Source organism: Desmodus rotundus, chromosome 6, assembly GCF_022682495.2.
Source record: "Desmodus rotundus isolate HL8 chromosome 6, HLdesRot8A.1, whole genome shotgun sequence".
Lineage (NCBI taxonomy): Eukaryota > Metazoa > Chordata > Mammalia > Chiroptera > Phyllostomidae > Desmodus > Desmodus rotundus.
This window is the reverse complement of record NC_071392.1, coordinates 12,484,156-12,511,462: the sequence shown is the minus strand read 5'-3', so window position 1 is coordinate 12,511,462 and position 27,307 is coordinate 12,484,156. Positions and strand designations below refer to the sequence as shown.

The 27,307-nt window shown below is 35.9% G+C and overlaps 1 protein-coding gene across 1 annotated transcript in view; it reads right to left on the bottom strand.

Moving 5' to 3' along the window:
• The window catches only part of SKAP2 (src kinase associated phosphoprotein 2), a 165,762-nt gene that overhangs the window by 128,247 nt on the left and 10,208 nt on the right, over window positions 1-27,307 (bottom strand). The window contains exons 3-4 of the mRNA XM_024563103.3: window positions 27,194-27,219; window positions 19,463-19,570 (exon numbers count right to left, since the gene is read on the bottom strand). Coding sequence (XP_024418871.1) covers window positions 19,463-19,570; window positions 27,194-27,219 — 134 coding nt within the window. The remainder of the gene's footprint in view (window positions 1-19,462; window positions 19,571-27,193; window positions 27,220-27,307) is intronic.

Below are 27,307 nucleotides of genomic sequence, written 5' to 3'. Positions count from 1 at the left end.
AAGATGCTCTAAATAAAAATCAATAATTAGTTAAAAGAAAATTAGGATCAAATAGCAAGAAACATCCCATCAGCTGTCTAACAATATGACAAATTCAGCAGCAACCACAAAGAACCAATATAACTTCTGGTGCCAAGGAGCCAGATGGTACTGCTGGAAAAAATTAAGTCTACAGATTGGCAGCTCGACCCTGTGATTATTGCCCAAGGGAGGACAAAGTGGAAGAAGAGCGGGAGGTTCAGTATGATGGGGATAAATCAATTACACTACTCACTACATCCTTCCTATCGTACCCTAATAACGGATTCTAAATACCATACCAGTGAATTGTTCAAGGTTTAAAGAGCCCCAGTGTTAGTTGGGAGTGATAAACTAAAATACAGTAAAAAGTAAAAGATAATCTCACCTTTTCATTATAGGCCCCAGGAAAGTACACTGATAAGCTGACCCAACAGCACAGGATCTACATGCAGCAAAAACTAACGCCTTTTAGTTAGAGCTCTGTTGTGAAAAATAAAGCTGTATACTTTTTATATTTCTTTCTATTTATACCCAATGAGAGCACTTGTTAAAATTCCGTATATTTTCCAAAAATAGAGTAATGGACAGATAATAGTAATAAATGATAGTCTCATGACTAAATAACGGACTTACATATTAAAAATATATCATTTATTTTTATTTACAAAAAAGTACCCCACTTTGTAATATCTAAAGAACATTAAAGAAACAGTAACACTTCAAGATATGTTCAAGGCAATTTGTGGTAGGAAAAGATAATGTACATTGTGAACTTATGCAATTATAAGACATTTAATATCAGTTTCAGTCATACTTTTAAAATATAAAGTGGTTATATATTCAGAAGCGAATGACAAAGCCTATGCTAAGGGAGATTTTTTTTTTTATTACCACATTTCCTTACCCTACCATCACCTATAAAAATAGTTGTTTTATATTACTCTAGCGTTAGTAGCTTGGATAGTAAGATAAGCAAATGAAGATATTAGAGATTAAAAATGCAGACTATTGATTTTTTAAATCCTAAGAATATGTAATTGCACAATATAAATATGTGTTGATTCACTGAATATGTTAGCAGGTATGTGGACAGATGCCTTTGGATACAGTCTTAAAAACCAGTCAGTGACAGATCAATTAGATTTCTTTAATAAATAAATATGATAAGGCAAAAAAGTTTTTTGGTTAATTAGCATGTAAGTATAAAAGCAAGAACTGAATCTGCAAATCTAGAAAAGAATTAATCAAATCATAGTTATACACTAATTTGATTGAAGTTCACTGAAACCTTTTCTAGTCCATTTTCTAGCGTACTGCAGAAGGATAGGCTATGACCTGCTAACGTGAATTGCTCAATGCACCATCTGAATCCCTGTTGCGGGCACTGACAACTACAGTGATGGAAAAATTAATCTCAGAGGATGTGTTTTTATATAAACCAGCGATTTTCAACTGGTATGCCACAGAATTTTTAAAACATGAAATACCTGAATATTTAGTCAGGGGCATTAATCTCTTTTCCCTTAGATGGTCAAATTTTTTAAAATGACAACACAATAGCCATCTGGTGTGAATGAATCAAAATTTTACCTATTTTTTTGTCAGACCAGCAAAACATATTTTTGGTGTGTCACAGAATTTTAGTAATTAGTTTATGTGTGCCATAAGATGAAAAAGTTTGAAAATCACTGACCTAAATTATATTTAACTCACTTTTCTTTATGTAACTGAAACTGTGTATGTATACTTTAAATAGCTTGTTTGAAATACTGTTACAAAATTTAAAATGGACATCAATATTTCAACTTCTTAGGACACATTCCCTCACCATAATTTTGGAATAAGTAGCTGTTCAACCTTCATATTACTGACTAAATAACAGAGGAGCAATGTTCTTGTAGTCTCAAAGGGATACAACCAGTTCGCAGAAGTGTCTGTATTTGCACAGGTCAATAGGCTCCTATATCCATAAAGATACATAAAAGTTATTAAATGTATTTTAATGTTAGAAGAAAATCAGAACAGAAAGAGTAGATGAGTTAAAATAAAATCAACAGAAAAGAAATAGCTCATGAACTTATCTTAATAAGTTCAATGGGTAATAAAATAGGGCGAGAAAATTATATTGGGGAACAATTTTAAACTAAAGGAACTACTACTATGTAAAGTCCAAATACTATGCATAAAAGAACAACACTAACTTATAGTTCATATATTTTTATCATCCAAAGGACAACTTTGCAAAATACCAGTTGATAAAGTTCACGACAATAATATTAAGACTAATTTTTATTTAACTGTGAAACATAGAGTTGCATGATATAGGTTTACTTTATGTTTTTAATTTTATTTATTTATTTTTAAAGAGAGGGGAAGGGAAGGAAAAAGAGAAGGAGAGAAACATCAATGTGTGGTTGCCTCTCATAAGCCCCCTCTTCTGGGGACCTGGCCCGCAACCCAGGCATGTGTCATGACTGGGAATCGAACCAAAAATCCTTTGGTTCTCAGGCCAGCACTCAATCCACTGAGCCACACCAGCCAGGGCTACAGGTTTACTTTTAAAAATCAAATATTTAAAAACATGATTTTAAAAATAAGGGAGGGAATAATTGTCACAAAAAATAACACTTCCTTTTATGAAACAGGATACACTAACAAGTTCTCTTAAAAGTTACCTCCTAGTACATTTAAAATGTGTCTTGGCTTATAAAATTTTGTCTTAATATAACTCTATAATACCTATACACCTTAGTTTTTTTTTCTCAAGTGTAAAATTACCCCACCAAAGAAAACAGCCATTAGAATTTCAAAATTATGCACACTTTTATTATATTGTCATCTTTCTAAAAAAGTAATCTCAGGATAAAGGCTCTTTTTGATCAAATTCATATGCTATTATTTTATTGTTTTTCTATTTTCTAACAGAGACAGGAAGCCAAACACAATTCACCCAAATAAAAATGAAATGGATCACTGAAATTTAAAATAGGTTGTGACATCTGTGAACCCCACACTAAACTGCTTGCCATATTTATAGTAAAAAGTTGAATATTAAATCATAAAAAGCAATCCTAGAGTTATCTTTTAGCTACTCACAATATGACATGATTAAATTAAATATCATCTAACACAACTAAACTACCTAGATTCAAACATGGGTTAAAATTCCAGAGAAAACATACACTAAAACTAAGTTAATCATCCAATCCCTTAGTCATCTTGCAACATAACAATAGCTAAGAGATAACAATGGACAAGTCCTAGGTGTTATACACTTTTCTTTACAACCATCCCATGAGATACTACAATTATCCCTATTTTTATAAATTAAGAAACTAAGTTTTAGAGGGCAAATAATTCTTCCAAAGTCATGGTGTCAAACTAGGACTGAACCTAGGTACATGTGACACCATCACCTGTGCACTTAACCAACCACAACAATAAAACTGATCCTTGGTATGATGAAGTACCAAATTTATCCCATGTAAAGCCCTTAACAATTTAGCTTTCACCCTGGCCAGTGTGGCTCAGTTGGTTGGAGCATTGCCCCATAACCAAAAAGTTGAGGGTTTGATTCCTAGGTTGTGGGTTCAACCCCCAGTTGGGGAGCATATGGTAGGCAACCAATCGATGCTCCTCTCCGTTTCTCTCTCTTCCTGTCCTCTCTCTAAAAGCAGTGAAGAAATGTCCTCGGGTGAGGATTTAAAAAATGTTAGTTTTGAGATACTAGAAGTATATGTGGTCTGCCTTGAAGATTGCTTAAATTGTATAAACTGCCAGGGCAAACTATAGTTAATAAACATACTTGAATTACAAAGAGGAAAATAATCAGACAATAAAATAAAGAAAAAAGAAAAGCCTAAAAACATACCAGGACTCAAATGAATGCCAAGTAAAACATATCTCCACATCTATATGATCCTGCTAAGGAATGAAAGTAATTAATGGCTTCTAGAATTCTGTAAATTAGGATCATATGAAGCAAAAGCAGCAGCTCCAGTCTACCTGTGAGGAAAGCTGGGAGCAGATGTCTCTATTCTTAACCTCCTAATCTATCTCCTTCTGCAATCTCTGGCAAGTCTTATCTTTCTCTCGACACTCAACATGTTTAGTCAAATAAATCACTGATTCTCCATATCTCTATCCCAAATCTCAGACTCCCTCTTAAATATCTTTGACTGAGTTTCTCAATATTCCTTCAAGTTCAACAGACTTGATCTTTCTTACCCATTTTCCCATTTTCTTTACAGATGGTATCACTTCCTGGAGGAAAAAAAATCTGAGTGTCATAAAGTCAAGTTGGTTCCCTCCAGGCACGTATTCTCCTTTGTGCCTACCCACCCAGGTGACCAGTGAGCCTTCAGTCAGGTCTTCGCAGACCCTCACTCCCCTGAAGTGCACCAATCTGTCTCCCTTCCCTTCCAGCTCCCCTCCCACAGCAAACTAAATTTTTACATGTCTTATGATGCATTTCTTACAACTTTTTCTCCACTTGCTTAGTCTGAGAAGTTAACACTTATTGGGTAATCGATAATAATTAATAATTAATCTTATATTTTCTTGGCCATGTCTGATCTTATCTCTATGGTGAGAGCTTCCCATTATCACCTTTGTTAAATATGACAACTGATGAGCCAAAGTAATAAATATAAGAGATACGTCATTTGGTTCTTATCTACCCAGCTGTCTGTATATTGGGATAGACCTAGAATTATTTTCTGAGGAAAATTTGGGCTGCCTCTGCCTACTTTCACATACAGGTGTGTTGGTATTCTAAGGTGGGCACATATCCTTGATAAGCTCCTCATTTTAAGATAGTATCAACCCTACTTCCAATTATGTTGGCTAAAAGATATATCTATCAGTAGCAATACAGAATTATTATACTTCAGGAAGTAATCAAAGAATATACCCTAAATTTCTCTGCTATTTACTGCCACTTTAGAAACATATATATTTTAACATAGGTGAAGAATGTATAGCTTGGCTGTTCTTCTAATTCACGGGCAAAAATCTAAATCTCCCCAGTCACCAGAAATGTATGTGAAGGAGACCAGGACTGAGGGTGGGTGGCGGGGTGGTAACAGAGTAATACGCAATGCAAATTGGGAAGCGACAGTGCACCTAAAGGGGAGGATGAACACCGTGCCAGCCCAGTATGGAGAGATCATCCAATTTTTCCAGAAGAAGTAGAAAACTGACTATTTTTCTGGGTGGTTGTAAATTTTCAAAAAGTAAATACTGATGTGGCCAAAAGACACCTATAGGGCAAATTTGTAACTTATGACCTCTGCTTCCCACACTTCACATTCTATCTTAATTTTAAACCAACCCACCAGAGAGACATATATCTAACCAGGGGTTGGCAAACTTTTTCAGTAGAGGGTCAGAGAAGAAATATTCCAGGCTCTGCTGGTGGGACATTAGGCCTCTGTCACAACTACTACGGCTACTGTGGTAGCAAAAACAGCCATAGACAATATGTAAACAAGTGGGTGTGGCCATGTCCTGACCATTTTGGTACGCATTTGAGATACAGTTAATCCCAGTTTGCTTTATCTTTTTTTCTACCTTCCTTCTCCTCATCTCTGATCTCCTGATTCATTTTTTAACGTTGGCACAATTTATTTATCTTTGTTAACTGCTTCGATGGGTTTTTTTTAAACAATACAAATTAGAAAAAATTAAAAGGCAGGTTTGTTACAAATTAAAATAACCTACAATCTAAATTTTTTTCAGCTCTACTCTATATAACTCTACTTTTTATATAGGTGCTAAAAATTAGGTGATTATTTCACCCATTTAATCCTTTATATTTGTAATATGTTATATTTTTAGTATTTGTTTCATATGTTTAATCTTTTTTACATATACACTGTTAAAAAAAAAAAGAGTTAGAAATAGGACAGCCAAACAGCAAACAGCTTTAAAAAAAAAAAAAAAAAAAAAAAAAACTTCACTAACTGCAAAATCAGCCTTGAAGAAAGGTTTGGAGATTTTAAAAAAGTTAATAGTCTAGACAGTTAGTTTTCTTAACATTTTTTTTCCTTAGCCTGCAGGTCTTCTTTCTATAAATCCATTCAAAATTTAGCAAGCTAAATAACGATTTTAACCTGCTGCTTTAATGGCATTACTCTCCTCTAATCAGCTTGAAATACCCACTGCTGACTGTATATGTGACAACACTGTCTACCCCAGCCCTTTATTTTCCTGTTTCCTTATACACGCATTTATAACATCTAGGGTTAATCATACTTTTACAATATCCTACCTTGCAGTAGGTACCTGTTTTTGCCTGCTCTGAATTGCTTCTTTGTATCAGTAAGAGTACCTCAATTTTCCTTGAAAGAATGACATCTCTCTCAATCTCTGTGTGGTTCAGGTGGGGCTGACCTCACCCCCACCCCTGCCCAACCCTTTTTGGGCATATGACCCAGTCTTGGCCAAATGAACACCACCACCCCCAGCCCCCTAAGCCCCCTTCCCTGCCCAAACCAGAGTAATTGATTCAGAATAAGCACATGACAAAGTCAACTATCAAAGATATCTTTCCATTGGGGTTGGTAAACTGGTAGAAAGTACCTAAGACGCTGCCACTGGCTGGTGACCATCTAAAGGAAGCTACACGTAGGAAAGCAGGATGTGAATACGAATACTCATTACGGTTTGAACACCCACCTGCATTCAAGTGGGCATGAAGAAAGACTCCAACTCTCATAGGCAAACCAATAAATTCCTTTTTCTGCTTTTTGCTTAAAGCAGCTTGATCTGGGTTTCTTTTCTGTCCCATGTGCTGGAAGAGTCCTAACCAAAACAGCCCTTTACCAGACTGTTCCACTAATCTGAAATGCTATTATCTGCATGTTTCACATATCAGAAGCCTTCGTATTCTCCCAGACCTGGCTCAAATGCCACCTCCACTACCAAGACTGTCTAACTTACAATCATAATTACCATCTTCTTTCTCCCTTTATATGTCTTACAGCAGTGATTATACCAGCTTGCTTTGAATTAAGAGTTGCTATTTACATCTCTCTTTCCTCTACTGATCTGTAATCGCTACTAATCGTAAGGCAGTAACATGCCTTATTAATCATTTTACTCCCCCTAGTCTAAATAAAATCTGTTGAAATAAACTTTTATTCCATCTAGCACTTTGCCTAAAACATCAGTACTTGTATTTTAAAAAATCAATTCTTCACCTCCTATAAGACACATTTTCTTTTTGCAAAGCAATCCTATTCTAAGCATATGAGAGGTTTATAGCATACGTACATCCCAGGACACCAAGGCCAAAACAAGTCCCAGTCAATGAAAGGAATATGCATGTATTTCTCTTTCCCCAGGGGACGACATTTTACCATTTTTATATTGAAATATTGTATTATTTTTATTAACCTCCTTTGGTGTCATGGAAAGTGACAGGAGTGTTGAACATAGTAAATAAAGCACACGGGTGGGGAGGAGCTCTTGGAGACATTTAAACAAAACCACAGAGAAGCACACCTCTAAGATGAAATTACTTTTCTGATAGAGATTTTAAGTATGACACTACCTGATTCTGCCTTTTAGACATGGAAAAGATCTAGATGGTATTCAAATTCTATTAACATTTTCTCTAGAGTGCCAATTTTCAACCTTTTTCATCTCATGGCACACACACACAAATTACTAAAATTCTGTAGCACGCCAAAAAATATATTTTTTGCCTACCTGACAAAAATAGGTATAATCTTGATTGATTTACAAAAAAATAATAATAGTAATTACCTAACCTTTTTGCTCCAAAGGCTGTATTCCATGTTTAATTTCATAAAAATAAACAAATTTTTTTTTGCCTTAATCCACGTTGGGTTTATTTGTTAACAGAGCATTTATTTGCTACTAATGACTTTTCAGCCCTGCCTTTTGAGTTTTGCGTACTGCTCTTTCTGTTTGGGCCTGTTTTGCCTTCAACGGAATCCCATTTGGCTCTTGAATGAGATTAGTGAGACATTAATTGGCCTCCTTGTTTCCTAATAATTTCAGGGCACTTCCCCCCACTTTTTCTCCAATATATAGCTTTATGAATCTTTCAATATAGTTCAGACTCTTTCAACTACTCTCAAAAGTCTGCAAATATTTTAGTCACTGGCTATTGAGCTCATGAATAAAATGAGTGATTCCTTCCACGGGCTCATGAAACCAATCCACACAATTTTTCCAGGTATAAAATTTCTCTATTCTCATATTTGCAGTATTTACTTAACACGGAAAAGCTAAGGCACACAGAGGCAGAATGGTTCTGGGGAAAGGCATAGTAAATTTGCTATGGAAAATCTACCTATTAACAGTTTTCAACAGAGAATATTCCATTTAAAAACTGTAAATTCATATAAATGGAATTTATACAATTACTCATTTGGACCTCTACAACTTCCAGCTGAAAACCCTACAGAATCCAACCCAGCCATCGAGACAGAAGAGCTGGGCAGCACAGGAGACAGACGGCACCTCAGGCGCACAACTGGGTCAAATGCAGAAATAAACATTTATTTAAGGCAATCCCCAAATAGGCCAGATAACAATAAAACCTTGCACGTAATATGTTCTTTCTATGGGCCAGGAAGTAGTCTAAGCTCTTTATATGCTTTATTCTGTTTAATCCTCATAATAACCTTGGGATATGGGTGGTCTATTAATCCTTATTTGATAGACGAGGAAACTCAAATTGGTTAAGCAACTTCTGGAGGCCACAGAAATAAGTAATGAAGAAGCGAAACATAAATCCAGGCAATGTGATCACAGAAACTGTCTTCACCACTGTGTTATGTTTGTAAGGTTACTGAGGTAAGTCTCACAGCATATCTGCCCGCAAAGGGATGAAACTAGAAAGGGAAGGAAAAGCTAAGAATCACTTAAGCTCGAGTCCTGTATTTACAGACAATCACTAGGCAGTTTGGATGTCTACAGTTACCACAAACTTTTCATCTTCCTCCAACTTGTCCTCTTCCTACCTTTCACATTTCAGCCAGTCCTCCCAGTCACCCAAATTTAGAATTTTGTAATTATCTTTGGCTTCTCTCTCTTTTCAATTCCACCCCTACCCACCTACCAAGTCCAGCCCATGCTCCTTCAAATGCATCCTTCCCTCTTCCACTTCATTGCTCCTGTCCTGGCCAGGTCTCTGACCGTGCCACATCCGGCTCAACGGGACTGCCGCTTACCTCACGAACTACACATTTCCACCCCGTTCAACCCATCTGCATCACACACCTAGCTAAATACTTGTAAAATACTTTTCATCATAGTATTCTCTGGCTCAAAGTCTAAAGTGAATACTCTTTTGCTTACTAAATCAACTCCTTATGCCACAATTTGAAGTTTTCACTCTTTAAATTCCACCTTACCTAAAATAATGGAATTCCTTTTAAAAATAGAAACAATCCCCTCTGGTCACGGTCAGTTTGTTCTTAACCAGAGGGGAGATGGGAGGGGATAATGGGGGGAAAAGGGTGAAGGGTTTTGGGGAACAACTATAAAGGACACATGGACAAAACCAAGGGGGGTGGAAGCAGGGGAGAGGTGGGGATGACTGGGGTTGGGGGAGAGGTGGGGGAAAAGGCAGACAACTGTACTTGAACAACAACAACAACAACAAAATAGAGACAATGCATAAAGGTGGTGTCTTCACCAGAGTAACTCAGCATCAAAATCGGGACCTGCGGCTGGAGCCAGCGCTTTCCACAGGCTACTCTCGTCCCTCTTCATCCCCCAGTCTCCTTCAATCTTTCTCCGTCATCTTGGTCTTTTCACAGTTCCTCAAACTATGCCTATTTCCAGTTCCATTTCCTTCTGTTCCTATTCCCTCAGCTTATCCGAAAACCATTATCCCCTCCACTCTTACTAATTAAAATTCTACCCATCCTTGTTAACTTCTAGTTCAAACTCCAATTTCTTCCACAAAACATTCACTAACACCAGTGTACAACAGATTCTTCCTCTTCTGGCCTTCTAGAGTATTTCATGTCTATGGTACGCATTTTGTATTTGAACAAAGTTTATATGCTTCCTACTATTAGGTATGCACATCTTGTACCCACGATAAGACTAATACTCTTGGGGCAAGAGACAGTTTTTTCTATTGCTTGTAGCATCTGGGTTCTTCTAGAAAACTAGCACTTACTCTAAGGGACTATATCTAAGGCTTGATTAACATAATTATTTGGACTACATTTGACCTATAGCCAGAGAACATATTATCCCAAAGGATGATTCCAAAAGATAATTGGAATAGTTGTGAAAATGTTTTAGGGTAAAGCAGTCTCTTGGTGTTATTAAAAAAAGGAACATAAACTGAGTACCAACCTTTCCTCCTAAAAGTCCCCTTGAAATTCTTTTTTGTATGTTTTTAATGAATAAAACCTTAATAACCTTGGTAATCAAAAAAGGGTATCTACAATGGGTCAAAACTTTTGAATAATTCGTAGCAACTAGAAGGCAGAGACTGGAGTGAGGAAGACGTAGGAGAGGACACCAAACCCCAGGAGAACACCAAGCAGAAAAAGTGTCCGTTTTCTTAAAGGAGCCTCAGAAATGCAACAAGCAGAGTCACAGGATTGTGAGGAGGGGTACTCGTTCCAGAACTCTAATCACAGCAGCCAGAACCTCTGTGTCCATCCTCCAAGGCATCTGGCAGAACGACATGCGTGCGCAAGCTAAATCTCAAACGCCACTCTCTACACAAAGCGCACTGGTCACTCTGAGGAGGTCTCCGAAGTTGAGAAACTAAGCAGAGCTTCAGACAGCTCCAACTGCCCCGACCCCAGCCCCACAAATGGATGGGAGGGATTAAAAACCTGTACCTAGGAATGAAACCCCTGAGTAATGTTGTACTTATTTTGACAACTGTGGGGGTTCCAGTCTGCCTCTTTGCTTCTCACTAAGATGCCTTGGAGGTAGGCTGCCTCTAATCAAGCCTTGCCCACTTCACTCACAACCACCAATCAGAACTCCCATTCAAAGGAAACACCTTTCAGGATAATATACATTCACAAGCAAAGGAACCCCGCACAGGCTACCTACATACACTATCCAACTAGGCCCTTCACTCATAGAAGTGAATCAATAGCCAAGGCTCTTCAGACATTTGAGGGAAACCAATAAACATGAATGAAAAGGACCAATGTTTAAAATTCAACTTGTACACAAAGCACAGTCAACTTAGACTTAGAGCATCAAATATAAGTATTATAGACCTCAGCAATGCAAACATAATTTAACAAAATGGGAATGGAGGAGAGGGAGGAGAGACGAAAGGAAGGGTAGGTGCACTCATTTGCACACATTTATAACAAAGAGTCACAGGTGCTGTCTGAGGCCGGCTGTCACAAAATAAGGAGGATATTGTGTAAGTCCAAAGTAAATACGAGAAGAACTTAACATACAATGACAAAAAACTCAGGAAGCAGAAGTGGGAGAGAAGGTGTGAGGAACCATCCATCCATCACAGAGGAAGTCAGTAGACACTACTCAAGGGTAGTCAAACAGGAACTAACAGCACAGTGTCCAGAGTTACTATGGTAACTACAGAAGAAGCTGTAACAAGAGGCTGCCTCTGGGGAGTAGACCTAGGGCTTGAGGTGCAGTGAAAAAGAGGCTTTTACTTTTTATTGAATATTTTCTTTTTAATTTTTAACCATTTATAATTAGAAAGAAAAGTAACCTAAGTTTTAAGGAGCAGGGCAGAGAAGGACCAAAGGAGTTGAAGTTTGCTACTAATGATTCAGATACCCTGGTCAAGATATCTGAATGTTTTGGAGGCTCAGGTTCCACAACAGCAAAATAGGGGAAATGTGTCCCTCACGGAGTAGTTTTGAGCCAATTAAAGGAAACAATCTTATTCTGAGAGAATCTGGTTACGTTCCAGACTTATTTCTCAATAAATAATAATTAAAGATTGTTTAATCCCTTAACGATGTTACCACAACCACCAGCACAGCCACCTCTTCAGTATTTGTTGCAGAGGAAGGAAGCTTTCTTCAGAATCCTGTACCAGTAGCATGCCTTCCTCTAAAATCAGTGGGTCACCTGGCTGGTGTAGCTCAGTGGATTGAGTGCGGGCTGCAAACCAAAGGGTCACCGGTTCAATTCCCACTTAGGGTACATGCCTGGATTGTGGGCCAGGTCCCCAGTGAGGACCACGTGAGAGGCAACCACACATTGATGTCTCTCTCCCTCTCTTTTCCTTTCCTTACCCTCTCTCTAAAAATAAATAAAACGTTAAAAAAATCAAATGGGTCAGTCCAGTGTCTTCAAGAAACTTTGCTTTTCAGTTTTCATACTCTAAATTCACACTTTGGCTCAAACAGGATTGAGGTTGCAAAGAGGAGACACAACCGAAAACAGAAGTTACACAGTGCGACTTTCCAAACACTGAAGGCCAAATCCATATAATAAACAGCGAGAGAGAGAAGCCTGTCCTGTGTCTAAGTCTTAAGGAGACACGGTGTCCTGTGACAGCCAAAAACACCTTTACCACAGGCCTGGACTGATACCTAAAGATCTGTGAGGGGAGCTTGAACTCCCCTCTTGGGTTAAGGAGTAATTTTTCAGAGCCTTCCCAATGCACTTGACCCAAAGTTTGATTTGAGAGGGAAGAGGCTCTGAAAATAGGTTAAAAAATGGAACAACTACCCACAGAGCAGTCTCGGGAGGAGGCCCTGTGCAGCCAAAGAAGTCACAGCATCAGGGTGCTGAGGGACCACAGAAAAACGCTGGAAGGGAAGGCAGGTGTACACAGAGAAGGATATTTTTCACCTACTTCAAGGCGCTGCCTAATGCCATGCCTGGTCCCACGTTTGCATTTGCAGGCCAAGTGCAACAGCACAAGTCTGGCTCGCCCTTCTTTTTAGCTGCAAGGGCCAATGTGATAAATGCCTCTAGAACAGAGCTTCTCCAACTTTAATGTGTATCTGGGGATCTTGTTAAAATGCTAATTCTAAATTTAGTAGGTCTAGGGTGGGGGCAGAGATTCAGCATTTCTAACAAGCTCCCAGGTGACACTGATGCTGTTGGGCTGCTAACCACACTTGGGGTAGAAAGGGGCAAGCAAATCCCTTCCTTTTCAATGCCCTGTCCACTACGCTAAACCCTGGCTCTCACCAGCGGCGCCTGAACCAAAAGCAACAGCTGGGGAAGAGGCAATGCATAGTGGTTTCGAAAGCAGAGCATGATCCTTTGAGTTAGACAGACACAATTTCTAATTTCAGTTCTGCCACTTAGTAGCTTCGTGACCTGGGGCAGATCATCTAAACCTCTCTACCCCTGAGATTCCCTAGTTGTCAAATAGTGATAATATCTACTTCACAGAGAGGCTGTCAAGATTAAAACTAAATAATGTAGCAAAGCGTTTAGCTTGCTGCTTCCATTAGATGGTCCCTTTGCCTTAATTCATCCTACGTTTAAACTGCCAGGACAATCTCCCTCAAATTTGCATTCATCACATCTGTACATTGCTTCAGGAATATTTTAATGACTATGAAATCAAAGTTCAACTCCTTAACGTCCCTGGGTGTTCAGCTTCTACTGCCCCCCATGCACTTAGCTCTAAAACCCCTTCAATTCCTTCCTATTCAACATCACTTCCGGTCATTACTTTCTCCAGGCAAATCACCTCTGTGCCATCATTAAATTTACTAATTCTGAAACGTGGACATGAGCACTTAGGGATCCACTGAACTTCTGAGCAATCACCTGGTCCAAACTCTTCATTTCATAAACCAGAAAAATAAAAATCCAAGGAGGTTAAATGTCTCAACCTTGACAACAAAATTATTACCAATTGGTATGAAAACCTGGGTTTTGGACTTCTCCCAATATTTTCTTCTGCATCTTTTCCCACTTTCTCTCCAGCAAAACGCGGGAACCATGGAAAACTTAATTAAATAGAAGGCCCTCCCTCCACAATTTAATCCACAACCTCTCTGCGTGATGCGTAAACTTTATGCTTTGGTTTATTCAACATGATGCCAAAACATACAATACTGGGTCAGTCAATAAATTAAGAAAGAAAATGAATGAAACCAATTATTTGCCTCAGTATAGATCAAATCAACTAAGTATTATGACACATACTAATTACTATTTTTGGAATATGCCTTACTAGAACTTAGATTGCTAATTACTGTATTTTAGGTGATTGCCTTCTCTTTCTTTCTAGGTTACACGTCTTGAAAATAAGAACTCTTGTCATCTCATCTTTGAATTTCTCATTGCCCTGGGTTGCTCCCTGCTTCATGTACTGTGTAAACAACTGCTAATTTACCATATTAAAGATGCATTATTTTTCATAATGCTGAGTTTCATTACCTCTGCAATATTTATCTAACCCACTTTGTTAGAGTCTTATTTGCCCACGTTGTTTTATTCTGATGGACTGAATTTCCCATTCAATGGCATAAAACTTAGAACAATGATTCTCAATGGCTGTGCTTTTACTTATTCATATGTACCTTTGTACCATAAAAACATTCCGCATCTGTGTACTTCACTCGCGTGTCTCCAACCACACAACACATATCTTGAGTGTCCAAAGCATGTCTTCTATTTTTTATCATTTCCCCAAACTATAACCCCTCACTTTCACCACAGGACTTGAAGCTATGCCATACACATTACGGGACTAAAATAATCATTGCTCGTAGACTGTTGTGACGCACGCAAGCTAGCAATTGGTATATTGAAATAATGAAAAAAGTAAAAAAAAACCCACAAGTGCAACAATAATATACGCTGTATACACAAGGGTATGTGCAAATTGCAAACTAATCTAAATTATCAGAATAAGATACAAAAATATGATTTTATTATCAACAACCACATGATACTATAGTAGAAAAACACTTACCCTAACTGGTGAGTTATTGAAAGAACCTTTCTTCCTGGTTTTAATCATTGTCTCATATTCTGCTCGAACGCAGAGAAAAGTAAAGCATATCTGTGGCTTGGCTTTCACAAGAACTGATTAGTGTGACAACTAATTTCACCCCCAAAATAACCTTCCTCAAAAGTTTGATGTGCACTATTTACACATTAAACTTATGTGTGTGCAAGTGGATGGGTTTATAGTTTTAGATGCATTGTGAGAATTCATTATTTATAGGCATCCTGGAGATAATCCTGTTTAAAGCAACGTTTTGGAATACGTGATTTATATGTTTTATAACTCAAAATTTTTATGTGCTGGATTTTCTTAAAGAAAAGTATACCCAAAAAAAAGAAAATCATTACTTATATTGTAAGTTATGATCAAACAGCCTTTTTATCTTAATCCCCAGGCTTTAAAAAATAATACCATTCCTAAACCAATATTTATTCATATGAACCCATGTCCTTGCAATGCCCACAGCTCTCAGTAACCTATGTTACTTGAAAATTTTTAGTTAGGAAGATACCAGGACAAAAAATGACTGTTTTTCACCCCAATAAAGTCAATAAACATTTTTAAAAAATAAATGACTGTTTAATCTCTTTAACTTCATTTTAGCCTTCCTGTATTCACACCCTAGAGGTTCCAGATTCTTATCCACAAAGTGATTATGGTCTAGGACTGAATCAGATTTGTAACAAACGTCCACTGGGATCCTTCGACCCATCGTTGACGGCCGAGCCGATATGTCTTCTCGCTCACTAAACCCTTTCACCTCACCTCAGGGACTGTCCACAATGCTGTATGGTTAGAAGCTTTCTTTCACAAATGATGAAAATGAATGAAAAATGATTTCAGAATAGAAAAATGGATGCTCGAGTCATTATACAGTATCTAAAGGCTACCCTGCACCTACCGCCTTGGTGCCCAAACGCTCTAACATGTGTACAATAAGGGATATTCTCCTGTAAGGTTCTGAGTTTCATTATATTTAATTTTATCTGATTACTGACAGGTACCATTTATTAACACTTCAATATATCCAGACACACAACAGCATAAAACTTTCAACAGTGATCTCCAGTTGTCTAGAACCCGTTGTGATTTGTTTTAAATCTTCCAGAATAAAACACGAAGCTAGTAAAATGAAATTTCTAATAAGTAGGATTTTTAAAATGAACATTACCATATCAAAATGAAACAAATGGCAGTCATGTAATCATTTATAAATAAAATACAGACTCTTACTTTTTTCCTGAAAGGTAATTTGGCATGTCATTTTCTCATTTTTCGCTATTGGGTCTTAAAATTTCTCCTCAAAAAATATGAATAAAAACCATTTCCAACGAGAGAGAAGAAAAAAATTACCAAGTACGACATTTTGTTAAGCTACAAACTGTACAAAAATCTGTCACCATCTGTGTTACAATTCTAGTCATCAATAAGGTACTTTTTTTCAATGTACCACTCAAAAATCAATTATATCAACTCTTTTGTATAGAGAAGCGGCACACCTTTCAGGCAACTAGTATTAATGAGTAGACATGACTATAGAATCTCCATCTGTTTCTCTGACAAAGCTGTGGCTACTCTAGTCTCTCATTGAAATTCCATTAATCTGGTGTACCAAGGTCCAATGTGAAAATCAAAACTCCATCTAACCCTTTATCAGCTCACAATAACCTACAAGTGAACTCTGCCTGTTAGCATGCAGCAAGTTATGGTTTTGCTATCAATCAGGCAGTTGGCCAATGGAAGAAAAAAAAAGGCAGGCTGGAAACAGCATGTCTGGCTGGGTTGGGGGACTTTGTTTTTGTTTTCTGTTTTCATCCCCTTTCAATTTCTATAGGGTGTCTGGACCTTGTGAGATTATGCATTATGCTCCTTGGCTGTGATTTAATTGCTACCAGCAATCAAGTCGAAGCATCACTGAAGTGTGCTTGAATTTCATTAGAAGATATAACTTATGCTACTTTCCTACAGTACCTAATAAACCATAAAGGAACCAAAACACATATGGCTTGAGGGAATAACTGGAAAATTAGGTAGCCATTTGGGAACTGAGTGAACTTTTGAACCAGAGAAACAGAGAAAAAGAAATATGAAAGGAAAAGACAGACTTAGAATGCACATAGAGATGTGCAGGTTTGACCTTTTCAGTACCTTGAAAATTACATTAGCATTATGAAAAATACATATCATGTGTAGAGTTCATCATCCATCAAAGTTCAGATACTCTGTTAGTGTCTACCATAAGGTAAAAGTCAAAAGGACAAAACAACAATCTGATCTGACAAAAGGCCTTTTGGTGACCTGTGCTAATTTAGTTATACTTATTGTTAAATGCATTATCTTTTTATAATTAATATATCATTAGGCTGAGATCACATAATGAAGGAAAATTTATTCATCCAAGGAAAGAGAACACATACGAATCTAAGTTGCAGACAGAAAAACTGATATGACTAGATGAGATCTTAGCGTGAAAATTAGAGGTCCAAGGGGTAGTTTTAAAATTAACTTATACTATTCTCAGAAGAAAATATAAAACTATCAAAAATGGTATTATTTATAAAATTTAATGATACTGAAAGTTAAATTTTCAATATGCTTAAGAATTGCTTACATAAACATTAATGAAAAGCACCAATATTTAACAAGAAATTTAATGTTATACATAAATATAAGTTATTAAACAATATTCAAATATTGATAAAGCAACCTTTCCACAATAAATTTTTCATGCTATTAATGTATTTCCTACATATTTGGTTAGGAAATAAACATAATAAATTATTCATAAAGAAGAAAGCACAATAATAATGTAACTACTCTATAAAAACAATTCACATTTTCTAACAAAGCACTGACTCTCACAGATATTTAATGGTTGGATTTCTTAGGTTGCAATGTTTTTTAAAAAACATATAATGCTCTCTTGTACATCAAAATATTTATACTATTTTAAGAAACCCTGAGTGTGTGTGTATATATATGTATATATATATATATATATATATTCTATGAATATACTCTACATATGTGCCCATGTATGTATGTGTGTGTATGTGTATATTCTCCTGAGTATAAATATTCTGTCTCTGTGCGTATACACATATATATATGTACATATATATACGTATATACACATACACACTCTTTCCCATCTACCAATATTCTACAGGGAAGCAAAACAAATCATTGTAATATATCTGAAAAATAGTTCAACTCAAATAATAATTCATTTTGCCTAAAAGTATTGTTTTATCAATTATAAAACACTTTCTACTAGAAATGCTTTTGAAGATCAGGTGAGAAAGGGTAATGCTCCGTTTCAGATAGCAAGTGTAACCAAAGAGAAGTGAGCATCTTTTTAAAAAATAGAAAATATAAGAGAAAAAAATCTCTTCCTTTAAAAATAGAAATTAAATGTTTGCCAAAATATAAAATGCAACATAAAGTGGATATGATTATTATTGTTACACATTGTACAAAGTTCTGGCTATAAAGAAAAGATTGTGTTGTTCTGAATCAGTGGTTAGAATGTTTATCACTTATGCATGTACTTGACTTATCCCTGTTCTGCAATAGACATAATTTTATACCTCATAAAAGCAATTTATGTTTCCAAAGGGAATAATCTGGATAACGTAAAATGTGGAGTGCGCTGCTGCAGGAAGCATACTCTCATTCAGCAATTGTGTTTGGAGATGGGGCTGCACAGTTTGATCATCGCACAGCGGCAGAAGGCATTGTTCATTTCCATGTCTATGTAAAACTTGGAGTGCCGCAAATTAATATGCATGGCTAACTTATCGATACACGTTTTTAATTTATAACTACACATCACTCTGACGAGGTCTCCTTAAAGCGGATGTATTCAACTGGCTGTAACAGAGAAAGCATATACTACACGAAAAACAAGTTTTATAAGTTTAGCAAGTTTTTCAAAATTACTGAGGTAAACAATCAACTTTATTGCTAATTCAATTAACACAAAGCACTGTCATGTTACTGCGTAATGTGGGGCATTTTTAGGTGACAATCCGAAAAATTAAAATGTGTATTAAAAGATGCATTTGATAAAAACCTGTCTCAATGTGAGAAGGCAATGTAGGAATAATTAATTTAATATTTTATGAACTAATTATGTATGAAGTTTTCAGGGAAAAAAAGAGATCAAAAACCTTTTTCATTATTTATAAAATAAATAATACAACAAGCTATTAGCAGCATAATAAAATTAAGCAAGAATCTAATAATATTAAATTAACCAACAAACTCACTAGTAATATGTGCATGATGATAAAAGCACTCTTCCAAAAATCCTAGTAAAGAAAATTTCCTAGGAAATAGAGGACCTACATACTTAGGAAAACCACTAGAGAGAGCTCTTCTGTTCCTTAAGAGATTCTGGTAAAGTTAACTGAAGCCTCCGCATCTATCTGCTTTCTGGCAAGACCACGACTTCTACACACCGCATGGTTTTGTGTTAGTGTCCAGAGCAACATTCCATGGGAAAATAGCACATACCGTCAGAGGGGGCTTCATCATCTTTATCATATTTGTCTGAGGCTAATGAAATAGTGTCTGGAGGCCCAGAAAAAGGATCATCATATTCTTCCCCATCTTCTGCCTCCCCTATAAAAGAACCAGAGAAAAGACTTTTATAATTTAGCCACCTTAAAAAATGTACTTTGTCCAAAGGATTAAATTTGCTTATTAAGTTCAGTCACTGTCTTTTAAAAAAAACAAAGAAAATTTTTTGAAATGTAGAAACGGGTCCTGTTTTAATATATCCACTAAAATTCAGATAAAGTAAGAGTTGCTAGGTCAGTATACAACTACTTGTCTCTGGTACAAAAGGATACAAGTCCAAAATCATGACGGTCTCTACAAAGATGAATACAGAAAAGGAGAGGCAGGATAAAAAAGAGTGTATATCTAAAATAAACAAAAAATTGAAAGCAAAATAATGTTAACAATAATTTTAAAAACATGGAAAACACAACCAAGAAATTATTCAATTTACCCACTCAATATTTGAAAAATTATGAGAAATTGATCATTCAAAGCCACATGAACATTTTATGCTTTCATTAAAAATCACAGAATAACATTAGAATAGATTAAAAACTGGTGAGAGGTATCACTGAATGAAAATTGAAGGTATCTAATTTGTAAATAACCTTGTTTAAATTTAAAAGGTATACATGAGTTTTAAAGCAGCTTTTCCTATATAGGATTCCTGCCCTTGAAAATGCAACTATTTTTAATCTCCCATAAAATGTTCTAGCCAGTGTTCTACATGATTTCCGAATCCTAGGATGGTTGGTTTGTCGGTTGGTTGGTTGATTGGTTTGAAGTCATTTAATCCCCACGATTAAATCTTGTGATTTGGATTTTCCCCACATACTCATTTAGAATAATTTTTTTAAAAAAGAATGTTTCAGATTTTTGCTAGCCTAGTTACATGTAAGCAATCATTTTCACCCATATTCAGCAATAAAGAAAAAGATATACTTCATACTATATCAATTATCTATCTGTTAACAATTCAAGAGAAAACCAGCCATCTTGGGGATTAGCCAAAAAGCATGGTGAACATCTCCATAGGAACCCTAGAGTACCAAGAGAATTGCTTTTAGACCGTGGTTGCGGAGAAGATCCAGATTAAAGCTACTAGCTGCTCCAAAACCATATCTGTATCCTCTGACAACCATGTGATGGGCAGCACCCTGTTTTCAACACAACACCATCAAATTAACTTAAGAAATCAATATTCATCTCTATTTCCTTATAACGTTGATATTTCACCAGGATTTGTCATCCTTATGCTGAAAATAAAGATAGGAATACCTCCTATCAAGACAGGAAGAGCAGAATATAAAGATAACCATTTATTGTCCTTAGTGATTCCATCACTGGGTGATGTTTCCTTCCCAATTAAACGACAAGAACACATACTAATAGTACTCATTCTTCAGATCTTCATTGCTACCCTTGCTTACAAGATGCTCAAAGTATTTTTCAGAACATTCAGGGGTCCCTTACAACACTTTTCTTTATAGAAAGATCTATGGTCTGATTGTCAACATTCACTAAGAGAGAAGCTCCTAAAGTGCTAGTAAAAACATGTATGAACTTGGAATGACAGCCCATGGACTATGCGGTAGTAAAGACCACAAAGTTCTCCATTGCTCTTAGTTGCTAGAGTACCCTTATATTCTTAATAAAGTAAGAATTCTTATAATAAGAATTTTCTAAGACTATTTCATATCATTAACTATAAATAAATCTTGCTGTGAAAAAAAGTATTAGAATACTTCAAATATATCACCAGAACTTAGCACTTAACATATTATACTATTATGAATATAAAAATACAACACTAAAACCAATGAATATATGGAAAGAATCTGAAAAATATTCAGATGCTTGGCCTTAAGTCTATTAAACTCTATGTGGAAATAAGCTGAAGAAATAAAACTTTAAAAGTTTTGAAAGTCAGAATTAATATCATCCTTCCCTAATACCCATATATGTTTTATGTATATACCCATGAATGTGCACACCCACACATGAATACACAGCATAAAGGTTATTAAAGCTATGAATTCAGTAATAGTTAACATGAGTTATGAATATTCTACACAAATTGGTCACGACATGTTAAAGACCTTTGTGTTTTTTTAAAAAGGAAACAATTTTGGATTATATATATTAAAGTAAAATTGTCTTAAACTTACCCCTTCTAAGAACTGCAGCTCATTTCAAATGTTTTTTTAAAAAATCAGCGTGACATTTATATTTAGCTAAGACAATATGAATTAAGTGCTACTGCTGGATTCAAGTCTTTCCCCCTCCCAGCCCTTTGTTAAAGCTTTCCTTGAATTCACTCAGAAAGTAAAGAAGAATCTCTGTGGTATCCGTACAGGGTTATTCCCTTTTTAACGTTCCTTAAGTTGAAAGGACACATCATTTTTCAAAATGGTCTTCGTTTTACTGTTGTTCCAGTGATGATCCATCCCTTTCTTCCCCTCCCTAGTTATTTTTTCAACCCAATAAAGAGTTGCTGTATTATAAAGAGCTTTAATTGAACACAGGGGTCGCTCTTGAGTAGTGCAACGGGTTGTTCTCCCCAGGGGCTGAGTATTTGCAGCTATACCTGCAAAGACTTCTATAAATTAAAAGGAAAATGTTCAACTTGTGTTTATGTAATAGAAAACTGAACTCCAAAGCAACGATGGGCATCAGGTAAACGTATCCAATACAATTTACAGACATAATTGAAAGCATTACAGCCTAATCAGACATCTAAAAGAAAAGCGTGCTCAAATGAAATGTCTACAGAATCATTAGTTGGCAGCCATTCTATTACAATCACACATAATGTCAGTGGTGCCTTGAGCCCGTGCCAGTGACAACAGCATAAATTTTGCATCTCATTTCAGTGGTCATAAAATTAATGATCAGTTTAAAAATACTTCTTTGTAAAAGTTATTGCACAGAGGAAAGACATGAACGGTTCCTGTTATGTACTCACAAGGATAATTATGGGGTTGCTGCTCATTAATACTGTTTCTTGTTTCCCCAGAAAAGCATTTGATTTATCCCACAACTTTCAAAACTTTAATTAATGATACAAAGTTAACAGTCTACTAAAAGACAATGATCCAAGACTTCCCTTCCCATATTCAGTGGCAACTAAAATATCAGAGCAAAACCAATGCTTAATCGTACCACAGCAACATATTTATCGGGAAAACATTTTAAAGTTTATAATAGTTGAGTTCAAAGCACTATTATACCTTCTATTTTAAATGGCTCGTTATCAGTGAACAATTCTTTAATGCCTAGGGATGGGGCCCAACAGCAACTGCACGCCACTGAGGTTGATTTAACCAACTTACTACAGTTGCATTTTCAACACAATCAAGCAAACATTAAACTATATAATATACCTAAAATTCAGGTATAACCATTTCCTCTTATAGAATGTGAAAGATAAACTTGGGGGCGGTGAGGATTACTTGAGTGAAAACAAGTTAATTTTTAATTCTCTCCCTCAGTTCACTTGTCCAAACTAATTTCAGAAGTAATAAAATACAGATAAGTAGACAGAACTTCATGTTTAACTTGTCATTTCTTAAGAAAATCTGTAGTTTAATTCTTAAAGCTTGGAAAGATTTAGGCCACCACAAATAAGATTCTCTTCGTAACTCTTCTACTATAGTAGCGCTAATTTATAGTGTGCAAATATGAGGCAGGGTTTTCAAATAAGGATGCCATTTCTACAGCTCTACCTCTGCAAAATACAATACTTCTTCTACTATGGGCTCCATAACCTCAAACATGCTTAACACATTTGTACAAAGCCAGAGATGGAGGGGTGGGGAGGGCTGCAGGTTATCTGCTCAGATTTCATTGAGGAGCTAATTTTCAACAGAACATACACTGTGTCAGGAAAGAGAAAGGCAAAGAAATTAAATGGCACCCAAACTTCTGACTCTTCTGCTGTTCCTAAGGATTCCATCAGAGCAAACAAAAATGAGTCCCTTCTTACCTACCAACCCTGCTATTTTTAAAACTAGTTTAGTTCATTAACTAATTTAATAACACAAATTAGGTCAACGAAAATTTCTTTCTAAGTATATCTATTCATACTTAAAAATATCAGTGGAGTCTTAAGGACAAAATCTATTGAATGTTTTTAATTAGAGGAAAATATTTTAAAGGAGAAAATAAGAGCTTTTTACGTATGGCATCTAAAGGGAATTGAAAGCAATCGATTCATGTTTTTTAAAGCACTAATTTTTACAAATTTGAAAAATATTCTATTGAAATAGTTGTCTCATGTGAATTTATAATGCCCTTCTCTTAATAATTTATAATTTCCTCAAAAACTATCTAAAAACTGAATTACAAATCCAGATTTACTTAAACCCTTTTGATAAATGAAGTGGAGGCTGAGGCTATGATTATTTACCCAACACCTGCCATGTGTCCCACATAGGTGTCTTCACATTATCTTAGTCACTCTGTTCAAAAATAATCACGCCCAAATCACCACTGAAGTAAAACAAGACTAGTATAAGGACACGATACGACTACAATGAAAGCTTTTTTTTACCATGTACCTAATACATATTAGAAAAGTATATTTTATACTGGGTTAATAACAGTCTTTACTCAATTAGTAACATATTTCCATTACAAAATAATTATTTCAAGTCGTATTTAAGAGACCTATGACTTTGTTATGGGACACAGAACAAATTCTAAAATAATTATAATTGTATTCTAAAATAATTCTAAAATGAACATAATCCTAGTGCATAAGCTTATATTCAGATATACTTTATATTGCTAGGCTACACGGCAACTAAGAACAGGAAACAAGGGTTAACTCATTATTCTGTCATGGACAATATTTGAGGGTCACAAGAAGGGACTCTGTATTCTAGATATTTCCAATGCTTAACAGGGTCTAGACTAAGCAGGATGGGTCTTAGTTGCTTAGATTCAAACCTTTCTTATGTACAAGCAAAATTAAGAAATTTAGAAAACCAGGTGATCATTCATTCTAAAGCCACAGTTTCTCAGATCTCCTATCAATGGAGAATCTAGACTTCAGAATATAAAGAGATAAAAATGAGAACTTTAAAAAATGTAAATTACAAAAAAGGAATCACAGCTTGCTGAGAAAATGAGTATAAACAGCAATTAGAAAATTAACTTAAGGAACAAGCTTCAATAACCAGAAGCCACTGTAATAAAAGAAGTTTCTTACAATACAAAACAATGGAATTAAAACTTTTTTAATCTTCTAGGATCTGTGCAGCTTAGTGTATCAATTCAAATACTTTTAAGAACTGAAATACTGCAAATAGTAAATTCTGTGTTGCTCAGTCTTTCCATGGGGGGAAGGGAGCAGTATCTATATTGTAAGAGAGGAGGAGATGTGGGAGGGAAGTAAGGAAGGATATTAGCTGTGTACATTAGAGAAACTAACAGCTTACTTAATAGAAACGGATACATCTGAATTAATTCATCCTATTTAACAACCCACTACCTGGTCCTTTTTCTTCCCAATAATGATATTAAGATGGTAATTAACTGTCATTTGAAAAAAAAAGTATGTGAAACAAATAGGAGTCCAAAGGTAAAAAGGAGGAAAACAGCCTCTGTTTACTTCATTGTGACCCCACATTGACCTGAGAGAGAGAGGTGGGGTGGGGCGAGAAAGAACAGGAAGAGCCGAAAGGAATCTGCCCAGGTCTCCTTAGATGAAGACAATCCAAAACCCCAAGGGGAAGTAGAAGGGGAAAAAAGCAGCACTATCAAAACACACACAGACACACTGAATTTACTCAATGTAGAATCAGATCATTAATAAATTCTTACTTTTGAAAAAAATGTATCTTGAATAATTACTTTGCAACTATTTAGTGTGCACTACTTCTGTTTATTATTCCTAATAAGTTACAGGAATGGCCCTTATATAACAAAGCTGAATATACTTTGAGGGTGAAATGGCATAAAATTATTCAGCTTCTCATATTTCTCTGAGGTATACATCTAATTTATCCACAGGCTCACTTCTGAACAGGCACTCCTGGTGATTAGTTAACTCAATACATCAGTATTGAACTACAAATGACATTCAAAGAAAAATTATTACGGGGAATCTATGAATTCTGTGTTATTTGAACTCCTATTCTAGGCTCATTTGTTAGTTTCTATCAAATACTATATAAAGTCCCATTCTCTTTAGAGACAAAAAATGTATCTCAGTAATGTAATTTTAATATCCACACACCTGAACAAGTCCTAAACCAGAAGGGCAAAGGGAAAGTCCCTACCCTATTACTGAATCATATGCAATCACACAATGACTTCACATTATCATGCTTTCTTAGCTTAAAATTTTTCTGTATATAAGTAAGTCACAATGAGAATGTGATAAATAATCCCTGGTCCAAAATTCACTTTTTAAGAAGAGAGCAAAACCTAATATTCCTCTATAAACAGTACACTATATAAAAGTTATCATAATTAAAATATAAAAATGCATTATTTCTGTATTCAGCCAAGCAAAATGCAACATGATTGAACACATAGTTTAGGGTTTGTTGCAGACCATTAAAAAGTGGGTATTTGTGAGAAGGAGGAGTTTCCCCATTCTTCCCTTTTAAAAAATTAATATAAAATATCTCATTCTCCCCAATCACAACAATCTTAATGATTTAATGTGAAAAGTACTGTGGTTTCCTTTTAACTGTTTGATTTCAGGCTTGTCTGGCTAAGTACTTGGTTTATTGAAACTGTCACTACTCTCTCACTTATCAGTTGGCAGAGATATGAATTACTCTGTGGTATCTGCTAATCCCAGTTAGAAGACGTCACACTGTTTTCCCCCCAAAGCAGATCCTGGCTCCACGTAGGTTAACTGACCTCACGTTGTGACCCTCATACCAGCATTCACAGGATTCAGGTCATGACCTGTGAATTAGCATCATGCAAGTAAGGGCCACAGCCAGCTTCCCTCACAGAACTGAAGACATGAGAAAGTAGGAACTTCCTACGCCTTTCCTGATTTGCTCTTCAGTGTGCTGAGCAGCTGTCTCTCAAATCTAAAGGGAGACAAAGAGATTACCAGTACTCTCACATATTTCAAAAACAAATGAAACTGAACTCCCTTCTTTGAAAATTTCTATGGCACACATTTATTCATATCAAAAGAATAATAAAAACCAGCACTTGGAAAAGATTTTACTCCTGTTCTCAACAAAAATTGATCCTGTTTTAAAACAATTATCCTTTAAAAAACCCCATTATCTATGAGTACCTGGCTCTGGGGCCTCCTGCTCCCGTCACTGCTCTGAAACCATCTCTGCGGTGGTTAAACGGCGTTGGGCTGGGATCTCACCTGTGCTTCACCAAATTACCCCATGTATAACTGCAGAGTGTATACCTGTCTTAACCGATGTCCGCCACAACGTGTTCTAAGACATTAAAACTTAAGAGTGTTAAATACAGAGGATTTCTTCATCAGAAGATTGTGCAGAGTAGATTCCGGATATGCTTTTGAATTTTTTTCTCAGCAGGGGGAGCTAGCACTCTCATCTTGAAAGTCTAAGTATACACGTTGGATACTTACATTTTGATTCCAACTATCACATTTCAGTACATGTTAGATTATCCTATTGAAAATTTCTACGAGGAAAAATAATTTCAGGTTTGACAAAATTGAAAATTTACCTTTGTCTTGAAATTCCTGAAGATAGCTGCAAAATAAAACAAGAGCATTGTATTTTAAAATGAGTACTGACAAATCAAAACAAGGTCTAATACATGGCAGTAATTCAAAGCTAT